General features: G+C 47.4%; 1 protein-coding gene across 1 annotated transcript in view; it reads right to left on the minus strand.

The window, feature by feature from the left end:
* Positions 1-25,942, minus strand: part of ZER1 (zyg-11 related cell cycle regulator) — a 287,758-nt gene that overhangs the window by 73,196 nt on the left and 188,620 nt on the right. Inside the window, exon 12 of the mRNA XM_069237017.1 lies at positions 25,800-25,915. Within this exon, the coding sequence (XP_069093118.1) occupies positions 25,800-25,915 (116 nt within the window). The remainder of the gene's footprint in view (positions 1-25,799; positions 25,916-25,942) is intronic.

Genomic DNA, 25,942 nt, shown 5'->3' on the forward strand with positions numbered 1-25,942 from the left:
TGACTTGGGCCCGGTCACTCTTGATATCCTTGAGAACTCTGGGCAGGAGTGGAGATGGGTGTACAGGACGCCTGAGCTCCACTCGAGATGAAAAGTATCTCCGAGTGAGAGTCGCCTTTGACTCCAGCATGCAGAAATGCTGACAGTGTGCGCTCTTGGCGGTGGAGAAGAAAATGAGTTCCTCCCTGCTTGTTCAAATAGAACATACTAGTGGTATTGTTCTTTTTTTATGAGGACTGTTGAGTGAGTTATTCTGGGGAGGAAAGCCTTTAACGCTAAGGCGATTGCTTTTTGTTCTAGTTGATTGATATGCAGTTTTTCTCCTCTGTTGACCATCGTCCGCTGATTTGTAAGCCCTGGAGATGTGCACCCAAGCCTTCTAATGATGCATCTTTTATTATGACACTGAGTATCATTTGTAGATATTCTAATCCCTTGGACAGATTTTTGGGCTGAGCCCACTAAGTTATTGCTGTTCTCATAACTGGTGTTATTTGAATGAGCTCTTTGAATGAGCCTTGCGTCTGACTCCACTGAATGTCTATCTGCTCTTGCAGTGATCGTAGATGTATCCAACAGCTTGGGAGCAGAAGGATGCACAAGGCGATCACCCCCATGAAAGATTTGTTCACCCGAACTGAAACCGACTTTTTTCTGGACAGTTTGTTTGCCATCCGCTGAATTTTTTCTTGTCTGTGCTTGGAAGGATAGGCTTTGTTCTTCAATGTGTCTAGGATGGCTCCCAAGAACCTTATCTTTGTAGTTGGTGTTAGTTGGGATTTGTGATAATTTGTTGTAAGCCCCAATTATTTTAACAGTGAAAGGCAGGTGGTTGCGGTCACCGCTGTTTGCTGCGATGTCGGAGATTTTATGAGCAAATCATCTAAATATGGGAATACTTGGATTCCCTGTTGTATGGAATGTGCTGCAACCGGAGTCAACATCTTTGTAAAGATTCTGGGAGCAGATTTTAGGCCAAACAGTAGCAGTTTGAATTGAAAGTGGATTCCGGCTACCTAGAATCTTTCTAATTTGAGAATGATTTGGATGTAATGGGATATGAAAATATGCGTCCTGTAGATCAACAGACGTCGTATGATCGCCTTTGTTCAGGAGCTGTAGTATTTTCTGAAGGGTCACCATTGCGAAAAGTCTGCTTTTTTAGGAATTTGTCGAGTTTTCATGGATCGCGTATCGGGCGCCAATCTCCTGAGGGTTTTTTGATGAGAAAAAAGGAAGAGTAGAAACCCATTTTATTTTGAGTTATTGGAATGATCTCTATCGCTTCCTTTCTTAACATACTGGATATTTCCTTCATTACTTGTTTTAGGCGAGGTGGAGATGGGCCTGATGGTGGAGTGTTTGGATGTTTTTGGAGAAAATCTAAGGAATGTCCTTATGAAATGATATCTAGGATCCACTTATCCAAGGTTATCCTGAACCATTGTTGGAAATTATTTGACATTCTCCCTCCAACTCAAGATGATGTTGTTATGTTGTCATTTTTTTCTAGAATCTATGCCTCTTGCTGGCAACTTGCCTCCGGATCCGTGTCTATATGCAACTGCTGGACGCGGTCTGTAATGTTGTTGCTGTGAATACTGAGGCTGGTAGGGCCTATATGGTTGGTAACTTGCTCGAAAGGAATAATTTCTTCTTCCCCTTGTGTAGAAAGGTAGCCTCTTTCTAGCCTTGTTACCCCCACTTTTGGCCTGTTTGTGATTGTATGTCAGGGTGTTTTCACTGTCTCACTGGGATCCTGCTAGCCAGGGCCCAGTGCTCATAGTGAAAACCCTAGGTTGTCAGTGTGTTTGATATGTGTCACTGGGATCCTGCTAGCCAGGACCCCAGTGCTCATAAGTTTGTAGCCTGTATGTGTTCCCTGTGTGGTGCCTAACTGCATCACTGAGGCTCTGCTAACCAGAACCTCAGTGTTTATGATCTCTCTGCTTTTAAAATTGTCACTGCAGGCTAGTGACTAATTTTACCAATTCCCTTGTATATGGTACCTAGGTACCCACGGTATTGGGGTTCCAGGAGATCCCTATGGGTTGCAGCATTTCTTTTGCCACCCATAGGGAGCTCAGACAGGGTCTGACGGGGGCGGTTTATATTTCTTCTCGACCCTTGGCGTGATTGCTCTCCCTTTCACTGGTTCTTGGAAAACCTGTTGTGCATGTTTAAGCATGCCTGGTAACATTGGCAGGCTTTGATACGATGCATGCGTGGATGCCAGAGTATTAAACAGGAAGTCATCTTTGTAGGAAGTTGGCTCTGTATGTACTATTTCAAAGTAAGAAATAGCATGCACAGAGTCCAAGGGTTCCCCTTAGAGGTAAGATAGTGGCAAAAAGAGATAATTCTAATGCTCTATTTTGTGGTAGTGTGGTCGAGCAGTAGGCTTATCAGAGGGTAGTGTTAAGCATTTGTTGTATACACACAGGCAATAAATGAGGAACACACACTCAAAGACAATTCCAAGCCAATAGGTTTTTATATAGAAAAATATATTTTCTTAGTTTATTTTAAGAATCACAGGTTCAAGATTTACAAACAATACTTTAAATGAAAGGTATTTCACTTAGGAACTTTAGGAACTTGGAATTAGCAAAATAGCATATACAGTTTTCACACAAATGGCAATAAGCTATTTTAAAACTGGACACAGTGCAATTTTCAACAGTTCCTGGGTGAGGTAAGTGTTTGTTAGTTTTGCAGGTAAGTAAACCACCTACAGGGTTCAAAGTTGGGTCCAAGGTAGCCCACAGTTGGGGGTTCAGAGCAACCCCAAAGTTACCACACCAGCAGCTCAGGGCTGGTCAGGTGCAGAGGTCAAAGTGGTGCCCAAAACACATAGGCTTCAATGGAGAAGGGGGTGTCCCGGTTCCAGTCTGCCAGCAGGTAAGTACCCGTGTCTTCGGAGGGCAGACCAGGGGGGTTTTATAGGGCACCGGGGGGGACACAAGTCAACACAAAAAGTACACCCTCAGCGGCACGGGGGCAGCCAAGTGCAGTGTGCAAACAGGCGTCAGGTTTGCAATAGGTTTCAATGGGAGACCAAGGGGTCTCTTCAGCGAAGCAGGCAGGCAAGGGGGGGGGGAGGGGCTCCTCGGGGAAGCCGCCACCTGGGCAAGGGAGAGGGCCACCTGGGGGTCGCTTCTGCACTGGAGGTCGGATCCTTCAGGTCCTGGGGGCTGCAGGTGCATGTCTTTACCAGGCGTCGGGTTCTTTGAAGCAGGCCGTCGCGGTCAGGGGGAGCCTCTGTATTCCCTCTGCAGGCGTCGCTGGGGGCGTGCAGGGGGGTCAACTCTGGCTACTCACAGGGTCGTAGTCGCCGGGGAGTCCTCCCTGTAGTGTTGGTTCTCCGCAGGTCGAGCCAGGGGCGTCGGGTGCAGAGTGCAAAGTCTCACGCTTCCGGAGGGAAACGTGTGTTCTTTAAAAGTTGCTTCTTTGTTGCAAAGATGTTTCTTCTTTGGAGCAGAGCCGCTGTCCTCGGGAGTTCTTGGTCCTTTTAGATGCAGGGTAGTCCTCTGAGGCTACAGAGGTCGCTGGACCCTGGGGAACGCGTCGCTGTTGCAGTTTTTCTTGAAGTGGGGAGATAGGCCGGTAGAGCTGGGGCCAAAGCAGTTGGTGTCTCCGTCTTCTCTGCAGGGCTTTCAGGTCAGCAGTCCTTCTTTGTCTTAGGTTGCCAGAATCTATCTTGCTAGGTTCTGGGAGCCCCTAAATACTCGATTTAGGGGGGTGTTTAGGTCTGGGGGGTTAGTAGCCAATGGTTACTAGCCCTGAGGGTGGCTACACCCTCTTTGTGCCTCCTCCCTGAGGGGAGGGGGGCACATCCCTAATCCTATTGGGGGAATCCTCCATCTGCAAGATGGAGGATTTCTAAAAGTCAGAGTCACCTCAGCTCAGGACACCTTAGGGGCCGTCCTGACTGGCCAGTGACTCCTCCTTGTTTTTCTCATTATCTCCTCCGGCCATGCCGCCAAAAGTGGGGCCGTGGCCTGAGGGGGCGGCCAACTCCACTAGCTGGAGTGCCCTGGGGTGCTGTAAGAAAGGGGGTGAGCCTTTGAGGCTCACCGCCAGGTGTTACAGTTCCTGCAGGGGGAGTTGAGAAGCACCTCTACCCAGTACAGGCTTTGTTACTAGCCACAGAGTGACAAAGACACTCTCCCCATGTGGCCAGCAACATGTCTGGTGTGTGGCAGGCTGCTAAAACTAGTCAGCCCACACTGGTAGTCGGGTATGGTTTCAGGGGGCATCTCTAAGATGCCCTCTGGGGTGTATTTCACAATAAAACGTACACTGGCATCAGTGTGCATTTATTGTGCTGAGAAGTTTGATACCAAACTTCCCAGTTTTCAGTGTAGCCATTATGGTGCTGTGGAGTTCGTGTTTGACAGACTCCCAGACCATATACTCCTATGGCTACCCTGCACTTACAATGTCTAAGGTTTTGCTTAGACACTGTAGGGGCATAGTGCTCATGCACTTATGCCCTCACCTATGGTATAATGCACCCCGCCTTAGGGCTGTAAGGCCTGCTAGAGGGTTGACTTATCTATGCCATAGGCAGTGTGAGGTTGGCATGGCACCCAGAGGGGAGTGCCATGTCGACTTAGTCATTTTCTCCCCACCAGCACACACAAGCTGGCAAGCAGTGAGTCTGTGCTGAGTGAGGGGTCTCCAGGGTGGCATAAGACATGCTGCAGCCCTAAGAGACCTTCCCTGGCATCAGGGCCCTTGGTACCAGTTACAAGGGACTTACCTGGATGCCAGGGTGTGCCAATTGTGGAAACAAAGGTACAGGTTAGGGAAAGAACACTGGTGCTGGGGCCTGGTTAGCAGGCCTAAGCACACTTTCAAATCATAACTTGCCATCAGCAAAGGGAAAAAGTCAGGGGGTAACCACGCCAAGGAGGCATTTCCTTACAATCTTCCACCGGTTCTGAGTGCATTGTTACATTGTGAAATGTTGCTGCTCTGGCCAGTACCTGCATGTAGGACGTTTTGTCCTCTGGTGGCGAAGGTTTTGTCGGATAACACTCTGGACTGCTGTCCGAAACTGGTGGGTCGTATAGATCCCAGGGGTTCGCATCATCTTGAGTCATCCCAGTATGTGTGGGTGACTGTACCATTGGTGTACCCACTGGTGACAACTGTGGTGATTGAAGTGGGGACGTTTGTGGTGAGAATTGTGGGGGTGGTGACCTTTCTCTAACCACTTTGGCTTTTGGTTGCATCTCAGTCGCGTGAAAAGTCAGTTTTCTTTTGGACTTGAGCGGAGGGATGGTTTGTATCTTCCCTGTGTGTTTCTGGATTTCTAGCCTTTGCTGAGTTTGATCAGTATTGGGCTTGGAGTGTTACAAGTTATTTTTCTTCAAAGAAGTCTTTTCGAGTCACGGGACTGAGTGACTCCTCCTTTTCGGCTCCATTGCGCATGGGCATCGACTCCATCTTAGATTGTCTTCCCGCAGAGGTTAAAGTAGGAGTGATAGAGTGTAAAGAAAGAGATGTCCATGCAATGGAATAGAGATGTATATACAGAGTTTAAATAAAGAGGTGTCCATGCAATGGAATAAAGATGTATATACATATGTACAAATTTAAATGAAACTTAAATGGCTACAGGCTGCCGGGGAGGAAAGAGGGCGCATGTGAATCTGCAGCAGAACATGCCACGAACAGATGTACACTGGGTAAGTGACAGTTTCCATTCAATGGCATGTGTAGCTGCAGATACACATGCTATGCATAGACTACAAAGCAGTAATCCTCCCCAAAGAGGTGGTCAGCCTGTAGGAGTTGAAGCTGTTTGAAATAATGTTCTTAGTACAGCCTGTCCTACTGTGGCTTGTGTTGCTAACACATCTACACAGTAATGCTTGGTAAATGTATGAGATGTGGACCAAGTGGCTGCCTTACAAATTTCTGTCATTGGGATGTTTCTTAGAAATGCCATTGTTGTTCCTTTTTTCCTTGTGCAGTGCGCCTTTGGCGTAATTAGCAGTTGTCTTTTAGCCTTTAGGTAACAGGTTTGTATATATTTCACTATCCACCTGGCTATGCCCTGTTTTGATATAGGATTACCAGTATGGGGTTTTTGGAATGCGACGAACAACTGTTTAGTTTTACTAAATGATTTTGTTCCGTCGATGTAACACATTAGAGCTCTTTTAATATCCACTGTATGCAGTGCTCTTTCTGCCACTGAGTCTGGCTGTGGGAAGAAGACTGGGAGTTCCAATGTTTGGTTTAAATGAAACGGTAAGATGACTTTAGGTAGAAATTTAGGGTTTTGTGGAGTTCAATCTTATGTTTATGTGCTTGTATCTCACTAACTCTTCGTAATGAAGTGATTGCCACTAGAAATGCTACTTTCCAAGTTAGGAATTGAATTTGACAAGAGTGCAGGGGTTCAAATGGTGGACCCATGAGTCGTGTAAGTACAATGTTAAGATTCCATGAGGGTACTGGTGGCGTTCTTGGAGGTATGATTCGTTTTAGACCCTCCATGAAAGCTTTAATGACTGGTACCCTAAATAGGGATTTGGTCTGTTTATTTTGCAAATAAGCAGAAATGGCTGTGAGATGTATTTTGATGGATGAAAAAGCTAGATTTGCTTTTTGTAGGTGGAGTAAATAACTTACGATGTCTTGTATGGACGTATGTAAAGGTGTTATGTGTTTTGCTTGACAGTAGAAAACAAATATTTTCCATTTGTTAGCATAACACCGCCTGGTAGTAGGTTTTCTTGCCAGTTTATGACTTCCATAAACTATGGTGGAAGATTTAGATACCCAAACTCTAAGATTTCAGTAGCCAGATTGAGCATTGCTGGATTGGGGTGTCTGATCTGCTGTTTGTTCTGTGTCAGCAGGTCTGGCCTGTTTGGGACTTTGACGTGTGGTACTATTGACAGGTCTAGCAGTATGGTGTACCATGGCTGGCGTGCCCACGTTGGTGCTATAAGTATGAGTTTGTTTTGACGCAGTTTGTTGACCAAAAATGGAATGAGCGGGAGAGAGGGAAAAGCGTAAGCAAATATCCCTGACCAGTTAATCCATAGAGCATTGCCTTTGGACTGAGGGTGTGGGTACCTGGACGAGAAGTTTTGGCATTTTGCGTTGTGGTTGGTGGCGAACAGATCTATGTTTGGTGTCCCCCACTGACGAAAGTATTTGTGAAGTACCTCGGGGTGTATTTCCCACTCATGGGTTTGTTGGTGATCTCTACTGAGGTCGTCTGCTGACTGACTGTGAATCCCTGGAATGTATTGAGCTACCAGGTGAATGTTGTGAATTGCTCAATGCCAAATTTGTTGTGCTAGAAGGCAAAGTTGTGATGCGTGGGTTCCTCCTTGTTTGTTTAAGTAGTACATTGTTGTCATATTGTCTGTTCTGACAAGAATGTGTTTGTGGGTAAGAAGAGGTTGAAAGGCTCTTAGTGCTAGGGACACTGCTAGCAGTTCTAAGTGATTTATGTGAAATTGTTTTTGTTTGTTGTCCCATTGTCCCTGAATGTTGTGATTGTTGAGGTGTGCTCCCCACCCAATCATTGATGCATCTGTTGTGAGAATGGCGTGAGGCACAGGGTCTTGAAATGGCCGCCATTTGTTTAAATTAGTGGGATTCCACCACTGAAGCGAGATGTGTGTTTGTCATCTCCAAGATCTAGTGTTGATAGACCGCCAATGTGCCTGAGACCATTGCTTTGCGAGGCACTGCTGCAAGGGGCGCGTGTGTAACCGTGCGTTTGGGACAATGGCAATGCATGATGCCATCATACCTAGCAGGTTCATGATGAAACGGACAGTGTACTACTGGTTTGGCTGAATTTTTGGCAAAATTATGTGGAACGATTGCACTCTTTGTGGGTTGGACTTGCAAGCGCTTTTTGAGTGTTTAGTATAGCTTCTAAGTACTGCTGAATTTGGGATGGTTGCAGGTGTGATTTTTGGTAATTTATTGAGAACCCTAGTGTGTGTAGGGTATCTATTACATAACATGTGTGATGTTGACACTGTTTTTGAGTGTTGGCTTTTATTAGCCAATCGTCGAGATAGAGGAATACATGCATAGGTTGTCTCCTTATTTATGCTGCGACTACGGCAAGGCATTTTGTAAAGACTCTGGGGCTGCTGTTATCCCAAAGGGTGATACCCTGAATTAGTAATGTTTTCCTTGTATAACAAACCTGAGGTATTTTCTGTGAGCAGGATGGATGGGTATGTGAAAATATGCATCTTTTAGTTCCAGTGCTGTCATAAATTCTCCCTGTTGTAGCAGTGGGACTACATCCTGTAGTGTCACCATGTGAAAGTGTTCTGATCAGATGTAGAGGTTGAGAGTCCTGAGATCCAATATTGGCCTTAATGTTTTGTCTTTCTTGGGAATAAGGAAGTACAGGGAGTAAACCCCTGTTCCTTTTTGATGATGCAGCACTAGTTCTATGGCTTGTTTGAGTAATAGTGCCTATACTTCTGTTTGTAACATTGCAAGATGTTGCGATGAAAGTTTGTGCGCTTTTGGGGGAATGTCTGGAGGAAACTGTGTGAACTCTGCAGTAACCATATTGGATAATTGATAGTACCCATGTGTCTGTTGTGATGTCTAACCATTGGTTGTGGAACATTTTCAGTCTTCCTCCCACAGGGGAAGTGTGTTGAGGGAAGGTGATGATAAAGTCACTGTTTGTTATTAGTGGCTTGTTTTGAGGATTGGAATTTTCCTCTAGATTTGGGGAATTGTCCTCTGTAGGATCCCCGAAATCCCCCTCTTTGGTATTGTGTCTGGTATGAGGGATTGGATTGTGAGGTGGATGGCTCTGAGGGCTGTGGCCTGAAGTCTCCTCTATATTGAGGCTTGCGAAACGAGTCTCTGTATTGGGATGAGTAAAGCGCACCCTTAGCTTTGTCAGTGTCGGCATCTTTTTTCATCTTATCTATGGCCGTGTCAACTCGTGTGACGAATAATTGTTGCTGATTAAAAGGCATGTTGAGGACGGCCTGTTGGATTTCAGGTTTAAAACCCGATGACCTGAGCCATGCATGCCGCCTAATGGTGACTGCCTTTTTTTTTCATCCTTGCGGCTGCATCAGCTGAGTTTAGCGCCGATCTTATTTGATTGTTTGTAATTGCCTGTCCCTCCTCTACTACCTGCTGGGCTCTCTTCTGTTGGTCCCTGGGGAGATGCTGAATACTGTCCTACATCTCATCCCAATGAGCCCTATCGTATCTAGCTAGAAGGGACTGTGAATTAGCTATGTGCCACTGACTGGCTGCTTGTGACGCCACCCTCTTCCCTGCAGCATCAAATTTTTTGCTTTCCTTATCTGGAGGGGGTGCATCTCCAGAAGACTGCGAGTTAGCTCTTTTTCTCGCTGCGCTGACCACTACTGAATCAGGGGGCAGCTGTTGTGTGATTTAAACTGGGTCTGAGGGTGGTGTTTTGTATTTTTCTCTACCCTTGAGGTCATAGCCCTTCCTTTAACCGGTTCTTGGAATATCTACTGGACATGTTTGAGCATACCTGGGAGCATGGGTAGGCGTTGGTATGTGGCATGAGTTCAGGACAATGTACTGAACAAGAAGTTCTCTAGAGGTTCTGTGTGCATGCTCACATTGTGGAAAGCTGCTGCCCTCGCTAGAACCTGTGTATACGAGGTGCTATCCTCAGGTGGCGATGGCTTAGATGGGTAGCACTCTGGGCTATTGTCCGAGACTGGGTCGTCATAGAGATCCCATGGATCTGTGCCCTGATGTCACTGCATAGTGTGTGATGGAGACTGTGCAGTGGGTGTAGCAGGTGGACAGCCAGTCCGTTGAGGAGAGTGAAGAGGAGACTGGTGAGGTGAAAACTGGGGAGGTGGAGATTTCTCTCTTGGGACTTTAGCCATTGGCTGATCAGTGTCCAAACGTCCATGGAATGCCAGTTTTCTTTTTATTTTTAGAGGTGCTGCTGTGAGGATCTTGCCAGTGTCCTTGTGGATCTGTATCCGGGCTTGTTTATCATCAAAATCCTCCATTTGTTGTAGTTCTTCCTCAAATCTATGACTTTCTTTTAACTGTTTCGAAAGTCCATGCTCCTTTGTATAGGAATGTTTTTTCGGCACCGAAGGGCCTGGAGTTATTGTTGGCCTCAGTTCCGAAAGTGACTTCCGGGGTCTCGACTTGATGGGTCGGTGTCGTATGCCTTCGGAGCCTGTGCCTCGGCTCGAGTCAGAAGGCTTCGTAACGTGCGTGCCCTTTTTCGGTGCCGAAGGTGTTACTTGGTCACCGGTTGATTTCCTACAGGTGGAGCCAGGGCCTTCCGGCAGTGGCGTCCCCGAGGCCTTATGTTTGGGCTTGGTCTAAGTCGGGCAAGCGTACTCACACGCTGGCTTGCTGTTGGTGGTCGGTCGACGTCAGACTCCTGTTTGGAATCGGATCCCTGAACGGAGATGGCGGTGTGAATCATCTCCTCCTCTTCTGCATCGAGGATTTCAGTGCTTTTGGACGCCATCTGTAACCTTCTCGTTCTTCGGTCTCGTAGAGTCTTTTTCGCATGGAAGGATTTACAGGCTTCACAAGTATCCTCTCGATGATCTGGGGATAAACACAAATTACAAACCAGATGTTGATCTGTGTAGGGATACTTGGCGTGGAACAGAGGGCAGAATCTGAAAGGGGTCCGGTCCATGAGGCTTCGACGATACTTGTCGTCAACCGACCAGGCCCAAGTTGGGCACGGGTGCCCGAAGGGCAACCAAAGATGTGTATCCGCCGGTACCGAGAAGTCGATGCTGGATGGAACGCGATCGAAAACAATGCCAACGATTTTCGATGAATGATAAGTTTTTGCAACTCGAACAACCGGAGTGAAGAGGAACACGTCCGAACGCGATGGTGGAAAGAAAACAATCTAAGATGGAGGCGATGCCCATGCGCAATGGAGCTGAAAAGGAGGAGTCACTCGTCCTGTGACTCGAAAAGACTTCTTAGAAGAAAAACAACTTGTAACACTCCGAGCCCAACACTAGATGGCAGGGCCTGTACATAGCATGTATATCTGCAGCTACACATGCCATTGAACATATGTATATATATATATATATGTGTATATATATATATACATACTGCTTTATTAATGTACTGTGGGACTCCCACTTTGACAAAGGGGAATATTCAAGCATGTGAATCTATGAAAGATCCAATACTGAAGAACTGAAGAACAGAGCTAACCAAGGCTATCCCCACTCTCTGAAGAGACCTTGCACCACCTCAGGATGGAAACACCGTTACTGATCTGCTAGGAATCGATAGCTGAGTTTGACTGCTCTGGTGGTCAAAGAGCCCACCAGGGAAATGGTGTGACATTCCAGTCATGTCACAGACCCAGAACCTCTTGGCACAGAGTCCATGACCCTACTCCGCCTTGCTTGCTGCAATAGCACATGGTGCTGGTGTTGTCTGTGAGCATCTGAACTAGCTTTCCCTTGATGGAAGAAAGAAAGGTTTTCAATGCCAGTCGGATCACTCTTAGCTCCAACAGATTTAAATGGAGCGTAGACTCCGCCAGAGATCAGAGTTCTCTGATCTCCACTTACCCCAGATGGCCACCTTAGCCCAGAAGTGACACATCTGTCACTACAGTCATCTCTGGGTGGGGAAGGGAGAGGGATCTGCCTCTAACCCAATCACGGTTTGTCAGCCACCACTATAGGTCATTTTCCTCCGACATTTGGACCAAGCCAGGAAGACTCCCCTGATGCTGCACCCACCTGGACTTCAGGTTCTACTGCAGAGCCCGAATATGCCTGTGGGCATGTGTCACCAGCTGGATGAAGGAGGCCGAGGCCATGAGGCCCAGCAAACCCAGAGTCAGTCTCACTGAAATCCGCGATAGAGGCTGAACACAGGAATCGTAGCCTGAATATCCTGGACTCGTGTTTCGGAGGATAGGCCTGGAAGTGCAATGTATTCAGAACAGTTCTGATGGAAGGAAGCATATGAGAGGGAGTCAGGTGTGACTCTGGCACATTCATAGTGAACCCCAGCATAAGCTGGAGGCCCACCATAGTCTGGAGGTGGAAGGGGACTGCCTGGGTAGAGCCCACCTTCAACAGCCAGTCGCCAAGAAAGAGGAAGACTGCTACCCCAAATCTCCGCAGGTGAGCTGTAACAATATCATCACTTTGGTGAAAACCTGAGGGGTGCCGGTAAGTCCAAAAGGGAGCAGAGCGAACAGATAATACTTGTGGGCCACTGTGACCCGCAGTTACTGCCTATGGCAGGCAGGACAGGAATGTGGAAGTAGGCATCATTCAAGTCCAACGTCATCATCCAGTCTACAGCAGATAGAACCTGAACTAACATAAGAATCTTGATTTTCTCCTCCTTCAGGAAAGAACTGAGAGGGTACAGGTCTAAAATACAGAGAAGGCCTCCATCCTTCTTGGACACCAGAAAGGAGCAGGAATAGCAACAATGACATACTTCTGATGCCTGCCCCCTCTCAATGGTCCTTCTGGCCAAAAGAGGCTAAAGTTCCTGATGGAGCAGGAAGAAGTGGTCCTCCGTCAGCTGGTGTGGGGATGAAGACATGGGTGGTGGGGTTTCTAGTAAAGGGATGGAGTAACCTAGCTGAATAAATTGCAGTACTCACTTATCCAATTTTATGGACTGCCAGCAGGTCAGGTGATGACAGATTCTGCAGCTAGGTGCCTGTGATGAGAGAGGACAAATTAAATTGATTTTGCGACTACAGAAGGGGGTGGGGGCGTAGTTGGCAGACTGGGTGGACCACTAGTTGTGCGTCCCAAGAAGCTTGTGGGAAACACGTCTGTGGCCACAAAATGGCTAGGGAATCTGTTGGCCTTGGGGGCTGGGCAGAAATGGATGTGGTTGGTAGCACTACTGAAACCAAATGCAGAATGGGGTTAACGTAGGGCCATGGAGAGGCCCAAGGTCCATGAGGTGGTTCGGCTGTCCTTAAAGCGCTTCTGTGTTGAATTTATTCTTGTCTCCGAAGAGTTGGGTGCCACTGAAGAGTATATCCATAAGGGATGCCTGGACATCCCCTGAAAAGCTAGTAGATCTCACCCAGGCCTGGCACTGGAGTGCCACTCGCGATCGGCAATCGATCTGCCTAGTGAGTCGGTTGTATCCAGTCTGCAGCGCACAGTAAACTCTGCTGCGTCCCTTCCATCAGCAATACCTTGGGTCAATATGGCTTGGGCCGCCTCCAAAACCATGGGAAGCACATACGTAACCGAATCCCAAACTGTGTGGGTAGAAGGCCCAAGATGCACATGGTGTTCACCCACCACAGTGCAAGGCTGGGGGAAGAGGACATTCTCTTGCAAAGGAATCCAGCCTCTTGGATTCCCTGTCCAGCCGTGTGGTAAGGAACGCACCAGACTCTGGAGTGGGTAAGTAAAGCTGGGTCCCCAGGAGCAGGGCAGTGGTGGCTGTTCTCAGGAAAACAGGCTTTTTGCAGGTTACCCCTCACTTTGGGCCCCCATTTTGACTACTAGGTACTTATGTGACGGCTCTGAAATGTCCCGAGCCATGCTAAACAGGACTCCGTGCTTGTGCTCTGACCCTTAAAATGGTGCATGCTTAATTGGCTTGTACACAATTAGCATCCACTAACTTACTTGTAAGTCCCTAGTACATGGTACCAGAGGTACACAGGGCCTCTAAGTTAGTGTGGCCGCCCCAAGGACTGCAGCAATTGTTGCGCCCCCCTGAGTGAGACAAGGTAAAACATGGCTCCTTGTCTGCTACTGCATGCTGGAATGGAGGTTTTTAACTGTAACACAACTTTGCCATTTAAGGTATTGGCAAAGGCCAAACTTCCCTTTTTAATGTATGTAAGTCACCCCTATGGCAGACCTAATGAGCCCTAAGGCAGTGTGCTGTATGTTAAAAAGTGGAATATGTACTTTTACATGTTCCAGTAGTAAAAAACTTAAATTGTCGCTTTTACTGTGGAAAGGCAAGTAGCCCAACTGGCAAGTACAGAGTTACAGGCTGGCACCCCAGCCCTGCTAACGTCTAAATGGCACTACTAAGGTTAGCACTGTTTGGTATAAAAAAAAGCAGTGCAATAAATCAGATTTAATGGTTAAGTTAAATTAAATGTCACTGCTGGGCAATATGCGACCTTAGAAGTTGCCACTTTAGTTGCCCAAGGTTTCTAGTGCCAGTTTACTGATGTACATGGGGCTTATCCTGCAAACAGCTTCCTGCCTTCCTGGGGAGACGTGCTAATGACTCCCAGGAAAGGACACAACGGGGGCCTGCATAGGAAAGAGGTGCCACCTCCCCACTGCAGGAAGCCACTTCGGTTTTGGCCTCAAAAGGCAGGTCTCAAAGGGGAAGCTGCATTTGAAAGGCAGATAAGTCGCACTAGGGAGCAGGGCTGTCGCATTGTTTAGGCAGACAGGTGGGTACTGGGAACACAGAGGGGAAACCATTCGCCAAACCAGTTTCCCCACGGGCGTTTAGACCTGAGGTAGTCACACACCACGGCCGCGACAAAGGGTAACTGATTGTCCAGTGGCAGCTGGACTTCAACCAGACCTGCACTGTCTTTGACTCAGAAGGTCGAGTTCTGGCCAAAGTCAACTTCGGGCGGTGTGGATCTGGCTCTGAATCGGAGTGAGATGATTATGGGGTTGATGGCAGCGCTAGGAACAAACTTGATGTAGTGGGATCCGGGGAAGGTCGTGGTCCCACAGTTGTAGCCATTCGGGATCCAAAACCAGATCAAAGGGGTGACTGGAAATGAAGGCGGACCTGCCAGCGGAAAACCCATGGGGTCCGAAGGCGCTTCATAGGGGTTAGCCCACCCAAAAATAAGGGGCATGGTTGAACATGGGCGGGGGCGCTCCAGCTCCAGCACTAGGAAACTCTGGGAGGTGCAGAACAGATCACGAGGCGCGCTCCGCATGGCAGCAGGACCTTAGGTGATGATGTACTTGTGCCTCGTCCGATGATTTGGACTGGTGCAGTGAAGTTCAAGAGTGTATCAACTTCTTGACTTTGAGCGCAATGGTGAGCGCCTGGACAGAATGCAAATGGGTCTGAGACCTTTTAGTGACCAGGACCTAGAGCGTTGCGGAGGCAACCAGCGTCAGACGACTAGGAGCTTCAAGGAGTGCTCCCTCAGTGCCTTCAGGTTCATGGAGCGACAGTCTTCACAAGTCTTGGAGTCATGGTCTGACTCTAAGCACCAAAGGCAAACCAGATGGGGTGAACCCACAGGGCTTGAACCCTACCTTTTTTTGTGGGACATCCTACCACACTGGGAGACAAAGGGCCTGAATTAGAAGTCGGCGGAGGGGAATACTCCATCACAAATGTATCACATCCGCCATATTAGGATTCCATCTTATTGTATGGGGAACGTAATACAACGGAAAGGATATCCGTCACATTTGCGATGGAGTAATCCCTCCGCTGACATCTAAATCAGGCCCAAAGTTGCAAAAAACAGGCTTGGCAAAATGTCGAAATGTCCGGTAGCTCTCACCGGATCTGCAATGACTGGTGTAGGGTGGTACGGGCCACCTACTGGTGTGCAGGGGTAGCAGTCGAATACTTTCCAGATCCAGTCAAACACTGTGGGATTATTCTAAGGTAAGGAATCTGCGGCTATGAGTCTCTATCGGATTCATTTGTTCTTCGATAGAACAGGCAAGGGGACTTCACACAATGCTTAATTACCTTTACGCACAAAGCCAACACTGGCCAAAATCTACTGTACTACTTCCATAATTATTGTGGACTACAAATATCAATAAAATTGGTCAGTAGACTCAACCTATCATCTGACACAATTTACCAGCTTCATGAGACAGAACAGCTGCTTGGGTCAAAAACACAGACATTCCAGATCTCAGGTTCGCTGGAACACCAGATCTATTGGGTACCTGTGAATATCCTTACAAAAGAGACCACGTCTACCCTGGACCGGACCTGGAAGAATATCCGTGCAACATCTGAAAAAAGGTTAAACGTGGACCAATCTTCCTCTCTCGTGGCAGGGAAGCACTGGCTCTGTTGTACTGATGATCCAGCTTCGTATCCTGCCCCTAACCATATCCAGTGAAAAACGCTCATCGAAGCACCACACATCATCAATTCTACAGATTAACTATGCTGCCATCATGCATTTAATGCAAGTCAAATGTCCCAATGGGCTGCACCGTTGATGATTTCTAATAAACTATTCTTCAGCATAATGACATATTTCAAATATGCCTATACAAGAATGGAATGAATGTGTCACACACACTGCCACACACATCCACATCAGTTTGTTCCACGTACCACTTGTAAAAGTCCCTTTGAACTCTGGCTGAGACGTGCATTTTGCCTAGATAAGGCGGGATACTTCTCCAGGGGCAGCAGTGCACACTGAAGGGGATATTCACAGTTCAACAAGTAATGAAAATGTCACTTACCCAGTGTACATCTGTTCGTGGCATCAGTCGCTGAGATTCACATGGTATGCATGAGCTCGCCATCTGGTGTTGGGTCGGAGTGTTACAAGTTGTTTTTCTTCGAAGAAGTGTTTTCGAGTCACGGGACCGAGTGACTCCTCCTTCTGTGCTCATTGCGCATGGGCGTCGACTCCATCTTCGATTGTTTTCCCCGCAGAGGGTGAGGTAGGAGTTGTACTATAGTAATAGTGCCCGCGCAATGAAAAATGTAAGTATGTACCTATTAAAGGATTAGATAATATATATACAAATGTACAAAATTGAAGGTAACTTCTGAACTGCTACAGGCTTCCGGGGAGGTGGGTGGGTCCATGTGAATCTCAGCGACTGATGCCACGAACAGATGTACACTGGGTAAGTGACATTTTCAGTTCGATGGCATCTGTCGCTGTAGATACACATGGTATGCATAGACTAGTAAGCAGTTAGTTCCCCATAAGCGGTGGTTTAGCCTGTAGGAGTAGAAGTTGTCTGAAATAGAGTTCTTAATACAGCTTGACCTACTGTAGCTTGTTGTGCGGATAGCACATCTATACAGTAGTGTTTGGTGAATGTGTGAGGCGTAGACCAAGTGGCTGCCTTACATATTTCCTGCATTGGGATGTTTCCTAAAAAGGCCATTGAAGCACCTTTTTTCCTTGTTGAATGTGCCCTGGGAGTAATGGGCAGTTGTCTTTTTGCTTTAAGGTAGCAGATTTGGATGCATTTAACTATCCATCTGGCTATACCTTGTTTTGATATTGGGTTACCTGCATGAGGTTTTTGGAATGCAATAAATAGCTGTTTAGTTTTTCTGATGTTTTTTGTTCTGTCAATGTAGTACATTAATGCTCTCTTGACATCTAATGTATGTAGTGCTCTTTCAGCCACAGAATCTGGCTGTGGGAAAAAAACTGGTAGTTCTACCGTTTGATTTAGATGGAATGGTGAAATAACTTTTGGTAAAAATTTTGGATTAGGTCGTAGGACGACCTTATTTTTATGTATTTGTATAAAAGGCTCTTGTGTTGTGAACGCTTGAATTTCACTTACTCTTCTTAGAGATGTAATGGCGATGAGAAAGGCAACTTTCCAGGTTAGGAATTGTATTCCGCAAGAGTGCATGGGTTCGAAAGGTGGGCCCATGAGTCTTGTTAGAACCACGTTTAGGTTCCATGAAGGAACAGGTGGTGTTCTTGGTGGTATAATTCTTTTAAGCCCTTCTATGAATGCTTTGATAACTGGTATCCTATACAAGGAAGTTGAATAGGTAGTTTGCAGGTATGCAGATATTGCTGCAAGGTGTATTTTAATAGAAGAGAAGGCTAGCTTTGCTTTTTGTAAATGGAGCAAGTAATTTACTATATGTTTTGGAGTTGCGTGTAGTGGTTGTATCTGATTATGATGGCAGTACCAAACAAATCTTTTCCACTTACTTGCGTAGCAGTGTCTAGTGGATGGCCTTCTGGCCTGCTTTATGACTTCCATACACTCTTGGCTAAGTTGTAAGTGTCCGAATTCTAGGATTTCAGGAGCCAGATTGCTAGATTCAGCGATTCTGGGTCCGGGTGTCTGATCTGTTGGTTGTGTTGCGTTAACAGATCTGGTTTGTTGGGCAGTTTGATGTGTGGTACTACAGACAGATCTAGCAGTGTTGTGTACCAGGGTTGTCTTGCCCAAGTTGGTGCTATTAAAATGAGTTTGAGTTTGTTTTGACTCAATTTGTTTACTAGGTAAGGAAGGAGAGGGAGAGGAGGAAAAGCGTAAGCAAATATTCCTGACCAGTTCATCCATAGGGCATTGCCTTGGGATTGCTTGTGTGGGTATCTGGACGCGAAGTTTTGGCATTTTGCGTTCTCTTTTGTTGCAAATAAGTCTATTTTTGTTGTTCCCCAGAGTGTGAAGTAGGTGTTCAGAATCTGTGGGTGGATTTCCCATTCGTGGACTTGCTGGTGATCTCGAGAGAGATTGTCTGCCAGCTGATTCTGGATCCCCGGAATAAACTGTGCTATTAGACCAATTTGATGGTGGATTGCCCACTTCCATATTTTTTGAGCTAACAAGCTTAACTGCGTTGAATGTGTTCCTCCTTGTTTGTTTAGATAATACATCGTTGTCATGTTGTCTGTTTTGACAAGGATGTATTTGTGGGTTATGATTGGTTGGAAAGCTTTTAGTGCTTGAAAAACTGCTAATAATTCTAGATGATTTATATGCAGTTTTGTTTGATGTATGTTCCATTGTCCTCTTATGTTGTGTTGATTGAGATGTGCTCCCCACCCTGTCATGGAAGCATCTGTTGTTATTACGTACTGTGGCACTGGGTCTTGGAAAGGCCGCCCTATGTTTAAATTTATACTGTTCCACCATAGAAGCGAGAGGTAAGTTTGGCGGTCTAGCAACACCAGATCTAGAAGGTGACCCTGTGCTTGAGACCACTGTGAGGCTAGGCACTGTTGTAAGGGCCTCATGTGCAGTCTTGCGTTTGGGACAATGGCTATGCATGAGGACATCATGCCTAGGAGCTGTAGTATTGTTCTTGCTTGTATTGTTTGGTTTGGAGACATGTGTTGAATGACCCTGTTGAAATTGTGGATCCTTTGTGGAGTTGGCGTTGCTACTCCTTTTGTCGTGTCTATTATGGCTCCTAGATATTGCTGTACTTTGCTTGGCAGAATGTTTGATTTTGCAAAGTTGACGGTGAACCCTAGTTTGTAGAGGGTTTGTATGACTTGATTTGTGTGGTTTGAGCATTGTGTGAGCGAACTGGTTTTGATTAGCCAGTCGTCTAGATACGGGAACACATGTATTTGCTGCCTTCTGATGTGTGCAGCGACTACTGCTAGGCATTTTGTGAATACTCTTGGAGCGGTTGTTAAACCAAAAGGCAATACTTTGAATTGGTAATGTATTCCTTTGAATACAAACCTTAGATATTTCCTGTGTGATTGATGTATTGGTATATGGAAATATGCGTCCTTGAGGTCTAGGGTTGTCATGTAGTTGTGTTTTTTGAGCAATGGTAACACTTCTTGTAGTGTGACCATGTGAAAGTGGTCTGATTTGATGAATGTGTTTACTACTCTGAGGTCTAGAATTGGTCTCAGTGTTTCGTCCTTTTTTGGTATCAAGAAGTACAGTGAATAAACTCCTGTGTTTATTTGTGTGCTTGGTACTAATTCTATTGCATTTTTTTGCAGTAGTGCTTGAACTTCTATCTCTAGAAGCTGTGAATGGTATTTTGTTAAATTTTGTGATTTTGGTGGTATGTCTGGAGAGAATTGCAGGAATTCTATGCAATAACCATGTTGGATAATTGCTAGGACCCATGTGTCTGTAGTTATTTTGTCCCATGCTTCGTAATATTGACGTATCCTCCCCCCCACTGGTGTTGTGTGGGAGGGGTGAGTGACGTGTGAGTCACTGCTTGTTGGTAGTGGTTTTGGGGCTTTGAAATCTTCCCCTATTCCTAGGGAATTGCCCCCCTCTATACTGGCCCCGAAAACCTCCCCTGTACTGTCCCTGGTAGGTGGGCGGTGCGGACTGTGAGGTGCTAGCTTGTGTGGCCTGACCCCGAAACCCTCCTCTAAAAGGTGTTTTGCGGAAGGTGTTATAAGATCCTCTGCTCTGCGGGGAGTAGAGTGCGCCCATGGCCTTGGCAGTGTCAGTGTCCTTCTTGAGCTTTTCTATGGCTGTGTCGACCTCCGGACCGAACAGAAGTTTTTCGTTTACTGGCATGTTAAGCACTGCCTGCTGAATTTCTGGCTTGAATCCAGACGTTCTGAGCCATGCGTGCCTACGGATGGTAACCGACGTATTAATGGTCCTTGCGGCCGTGTCTGCTGCATCCATGGAGGAGCGTATTTGATTGTTGGAAATGTTTTGACCCTCCTCAACAACCTGTTTTGCTCTTTTTTGCAGATCTTTTGGGAGATGTTCAATGAGATGCTGCATCTCATCCCAGTGGGCTCTGTCGTATCGCGCTAGCAGCGCTTGTGAATTTGCGATGCGCCACTGGTTTGCTGCTTGGACCGCAACCCTCTTCCCGGCTGCATCGAACTTCCTGCTTTCTTTATCTGGGGGAGGTGCATCCCCAGAAGTGTGTGAATTTGCCCGTTTTCTGGCAGCCCCTACCACCACAGAATCTGGTGGCAGCTGAGAGGTGATGAATACAGGGTCCGTAGGAGGCGCCTTATACTTTTTGTCCACCCTAGGCGTCACTGCCCTACTTTTAACTGGCTCCTTGAAAATGTCCTTTGCATGGCGTAGCATGCCTGGGAGCATCGGCAGGCTTTGGTAGGAGCTGTGGGTTGAAGAGAGGGTGTTAAATAAAAAATCATCCTCTACTTGTTCAGAGTGTAGTTCCACATTATGGAATAGTGCTGCTCTAGCCACCACTTGTGAGTAGGCTGTGCTGTCTTCCGGTGGTGATGGCCTAGTTGGGTATGTGTCTGGGCTGTTATCAGACACTGGTGCGTCGTACAAGTCCCACGCATCCTGATCTTGGTCATCGTGGCTCATGGCGGTGTGAGCTGGCGAATGTGACGGGGTGTAAGTTGGTGAAGCCGGAGTTACAGGTGGAGGCGAGGGAGGAGGTGTTACCTTTTGTGCTGTTTGTTGCTGAGGAGTAAACTGAAGCGTTCTCTTTCGTTTGACAGGTGGAAGGGTACTGATCTTCCCAGTCCCCTGCTGAATAAAGATACGCTTTTGCGTGTGATCCACGTCAGTGGATTGCAGTTCTTGTTCAAATCTATGTTTCTTCATTTGTGAAGACATAGAATGCTCTTCAGTATAGGAGCCTGAAACAGGGTCTGATGTCGCTTTTTTCGGCTCTGAAAACCCTGTTGATTGTTTTTTCGGCTCCGAGGTAACCTTCCTCTTTTTCTGTGCCGAAAATTCTTGGCCTCTATGGTCTTCGGCGCCACTGTCTCGGCGTCGATCCGTGTCGACACCGAACTCTCGGTGTCGATGCTTCTGTTTAGCACTCTCTCGGTCCCGAGGAGGCTGCGTGCCGGTGTCTCGACCGAAGTCGGACGATGTCGACACTGAATGGGCCTTTTTCGGTGCCGATTGTTGGTCACCGAGAATTTGGGTGGAGCCATGGCCGGTTGGCAGTGGCGTCCCCTGGGCCTTCTTTCCTTTTTTAAGTTCTGATCTCGACGTCTTACTCACAGTTTTTGTAGAGCCTAGCTCGTCGGAGTCTGAATCCTGGATGGAAAAGGATTCCTCCTGTTCCTCTTCTGTCTCGAACTGTCGACGCTCCTTTGGCGTGGACGCCATCTGCAGTCTTCTCGCTCGACGGTCGCGCAGAGTTTTTCGGGACCGGAACGCCCGACAGGCCTCACAGGATTCTTCGCTGTGCTCGGGTGACAGGCACAGGTTACAGACCGAGTGTAGGTCTGTATAAGGATATTTGTTGTGGCATTCGGGGCAGAATCGAAACGGGGTCCGTTCCATCGGCGTTGTTCTTCACGCGGTCGGGCCGACTAGGCCCCGACGGGGTGCCGAAATCTACCCCGAAGGGCACCGAAGCGCTTCGATGTTCAACGCGTCGTCGTATGTGTCTATCTCGAACCGGATCGCAACGATACCGTCGAAAATCTTCCGTTTTCAGCTATCTTTCCGTTCCGAAACCCGGAGCGACAGGAACACGTCCGAACCCGATGGCGGAAAGAAAACAATCGAAGATGGAGTCGACGCCCATGCGCAATGAGCACAGAAGGAGGAGTCACTCGGTCCCGTGACTCGAAAACACTTCTTCGAAGAAAAACAACTTGTAACACTCCGACCCAACACCAGATGGCGAGCTCATGCATACCATGTGTATCTACAGCGACAGATGCCATCGAACTAAGTGTTTAGGTAAAAGCCTCCAGCTCCCATACCTTCATAATATATGCAACGTCCCGGACGAGGAATTTAATGATTATTTAAAAAACTTGCAAAACTACCAGCTCTCTAATGAGCCCTCCAACTAGTATCCTTCGCTATGTGCTGAATAACAAGAGCCAATTACCCATTAGTGCCTCTTTTCTGCATGGCTACAGGATACCCTCACCAAGCTAATGCACACCAAAGAATGGGAAGCACTCTTGCTATAGAAATGTCCTACACTAACTGGTGGACAATATGATCTTGGACTTTCAAAGGCTAGTCACCTACCTGGCTATCTTTCACCACTTACGGAGCACTCAAAAGTCAAGATCATGCCTTAACTTCTGGAGAAGTAATAAATGCCCTTGTACTTAGGAACATATGACCTTCTCGGTCACACATTATACCTATAGTCATACATCTCTCAGACTACCTCTGCACCTAGGATACCCACTTCACCTGGAGTCCACCTCTCAAACAGCACAAATACATTTAAATTATTGACCATATTGTAACTGTGCGCTCTTAAGGGTACTCCCACAAATTGGAAGACAGTCCCCTACTTAACGGCTTTGAACCTGTGCTCTCAAGGGTATTCTCATAAACTGGAAGGCAGAGTCCCCTATTTACCGGCTTTGAACCTGGCCTCTCAGGGTTATTCTAATACTCTGGGAGACAGAATCCCCCTACTTACTTGCTTTGGAGCCTGCACTCTCAAGGGTGTCCCACACACTGGAAGACAGAATCCCCCTACTTAACTGCTTTGAATCTGTGCTCTCGAGTGTGTCCCCACAAATTGTAAGACAGAAAACCCCTACTTACTTGCTTTGGAGCCTCCACTCTCAAGGGTGCCCCACACACTGGATGGCAGAATCCCCCTACTTATCTGCTTTGGAACCAGTGTTCTCTAGGGAGTTCCCACACGCTGGATGAAATAATCTCCTACTCAACTGCTTTGAACCTGTGCTCTTGAATGTACCCACAAATAGGAAAACAGAATCCCCCCTAATTACTTGCTTAGGAGCCTCCACTCTCAAGGTTTCAATGAGAGCCACTGGCAAAAATGAGAGCCCGACTGCTGCAATGAGAGACACTGGCAGAACTGAAAGGACGACTGATGCACAGAGACACTGGCAGAAATGGGAGCCCAACTGCTACAATGACAGACACTGGCAGAAATGAGAGCCCGACTGCTGCAATGAGAGACACCCGCAGAAATGAGAACCCGACTGCTGCAATGAGCGCCAACGGCAGAAACGAGCACCTGACTGCTGCAATGAGAGACACCAGCAGAAATGAGAGCCTGACTGCTGCAATGAGAGACACTGGCAGTAATGAGAGGCCGCTGGATGCAATAAGAGACACTGGCAGAAATAAGAGCGCGATTGCTGCAATGAGAGACACCGGCAGAAATGAGAGTCCGACTGCTGCAATGAGAGACACTGGCAGTAATGAGAGCCCGACTGCTGCAATGAGAGACACTGGCAGTAATGAGAGCCCGACTGCTGCAATGAGAGACACTGGCAGAAATGAGAGCCCGACTGCTGCAATGAGAGACACTGGCAGTAATGAGAGCCCGACTGCTGCAATGAGAGACACTGGCAGAAATGAGAGCCCGACTGCTGCAATGAGAGACACTGGCAGAAATGAGAGCCCGACTGCTGTAATGAGCCCGACTGCTGCAATGAGAGACACTGACAGAAATGAGAGCCCAAATGCTGCAGTGAGAGAGACTGGCAAAAATGAGAGCACAACTGCTGCAATGAGAGGCACTGGCAGAAATGAGAGCCCGACTGCTGCAATGAGAGACACTAGCAGAAAGGAGAGCCCGACTGCTGCAATGAGAGACACTAGCAGAAATTAGAGCCCGCTGGATGCAATGAGAGACATTGGCAGAAATAAGAGCCCGACTGTGGCAATGAGAGCTACCGGCATAAAAGAGAGTCTGACTGCTGCAATGAGAGACATTGGCAGAAATCAGAATCTGACTGCTGCAATGAGAGCCCGACTGCTGCAATGAGAGAGACTGGCAAAAGTGAGAGCCTGACTGCTGCAATGAGAGACACCGGCAGAAATGAGAGCCTGACTGCTGCAAAGAGGGACACCAGCAGAAACGAGAGCCTGACTGCTGCAATGAGAGACACCAGCAGAAATGAGAGCCTGACTGCTGCAATGAGAGACACCAGCAGAAATGAGAGCCTGACTGCTGCAAAGAGGGACACCAGCAGAAACGAGCACCTGACTGCTGCAATGAGAGACACCAGCAGAAATGAGAGCCTGACTGCTGCAATGAGAGACACTGGCAGTAATGAGAGCCCGCTGGATGCAATAAGAGACACTGGCAGAAATAAGAGCGCGATTGCTGCAATGAGAGACACCGGCAGAAATGAGAGTCCGACTGCTGCAATGAGAGACACTGGCAGTAATGAGAGCCCGACTGCTGCAATGAGAGACACTGGCAGTAATGAGAGCCCAACTGCTGCAATGAGAGACACTGGCAGTAATGAGAGTCCGATTGCTGCAATGAGAGACACCGGCAGAAATGAGAGTCCGACTGCTGCAATGAGAGACACTGGCAGTAATGAGAGCCCGCTGGATGCAATGAGAGACATTGTCAGAAATGAGAGCCCGACTGCTGCAATGAGAAACACTGGCTATAATGTGAGCCACTGGCTGTAATCAAAGCCTACTGAATGCAGAGAGCCACTGGGTGTAATAAGAGCCACTGTCTGTAATCAAAGCCATCAGAGACTCCTGACTGCAATGACAGCCATTGGCTGTAATCAGAGCCAGTGGATACAATGAGAGCCACTGGATGAAATCAGAGCTTGCAGGCTGCAATCAGTGCCAGTCGGGTGCAATCAGCACCACCCTGCTTCAATAAAAAACATTGGCAATAATCAGAGCCACTGGCTGTAATCAGTGGTTGCTGCCCACAAACAGGGGGCACCAGCAGCAATCAGAACCCACCGGCTAGGTACAGAATCCGTCTTTCAGCAATCAGAACCCACCAAAGCCAGTCTTCAGCAATCAGAGCCCATTGGTGCCAGAGCCAGCCTTCACCTGTTAGGCCCTACATTTAGCAATCACAACCTCCCAGAAGAAATCATAACCTGCCTGTAGCAAGCAAACAGAGCCTGTATGAGATGATCTGCAACAATCCAAGCTCATCAGATGGAATCAGAACTCACCAACAGTAATGACAGCCAGCATGCGGGACTCCAAACCCACTTACACCACTAGAACTTGCTTGCAGCAATCAATACCCATCGGCAGCAACCAGAGTCAGCCTGCAGCAACCAGAGCCCTCCAGTAACAATGAGAGGCCACTGGCTGCACCAAAAGTATCATAGGCATCAATTCTGCATCAGATCAGGCACTCTCACCCCAGCTGTTGCCCCAGTGTCACTGACCTTGAGGCTGTGTCCAGAGGAGGCTTTCACAATGTATACGCACCTGAAGACAGTGATGAACTGAGGTGTCATAAGCTGGGGGCGGAGCTCCCTGACCTCAGCCACGTTCCCCAGGAGCCCTAACATATTTCTGTGAAGTTCCTGCTTCTCTGGAAATTCCTAAGAAAAAGCAACAGAGAAAATCCA

The sequence above is a fragment of the Pleurodeles waltl genome, chromosome 6, assembly GCF_031143425.1.
Source record: "Pleurodeles waltl isolate 20211129_DDA chromosome 6, aPleWal1.hap1.20221129, whole genome shotgun sequence".
Taxonomy (NCBI): domain Eukaryota; kingdom Metazoa; phylum Chordata; class Amphibia; order Caudata; family Salamandridae; genus Pleurodeles; species Pleurodeles waltl.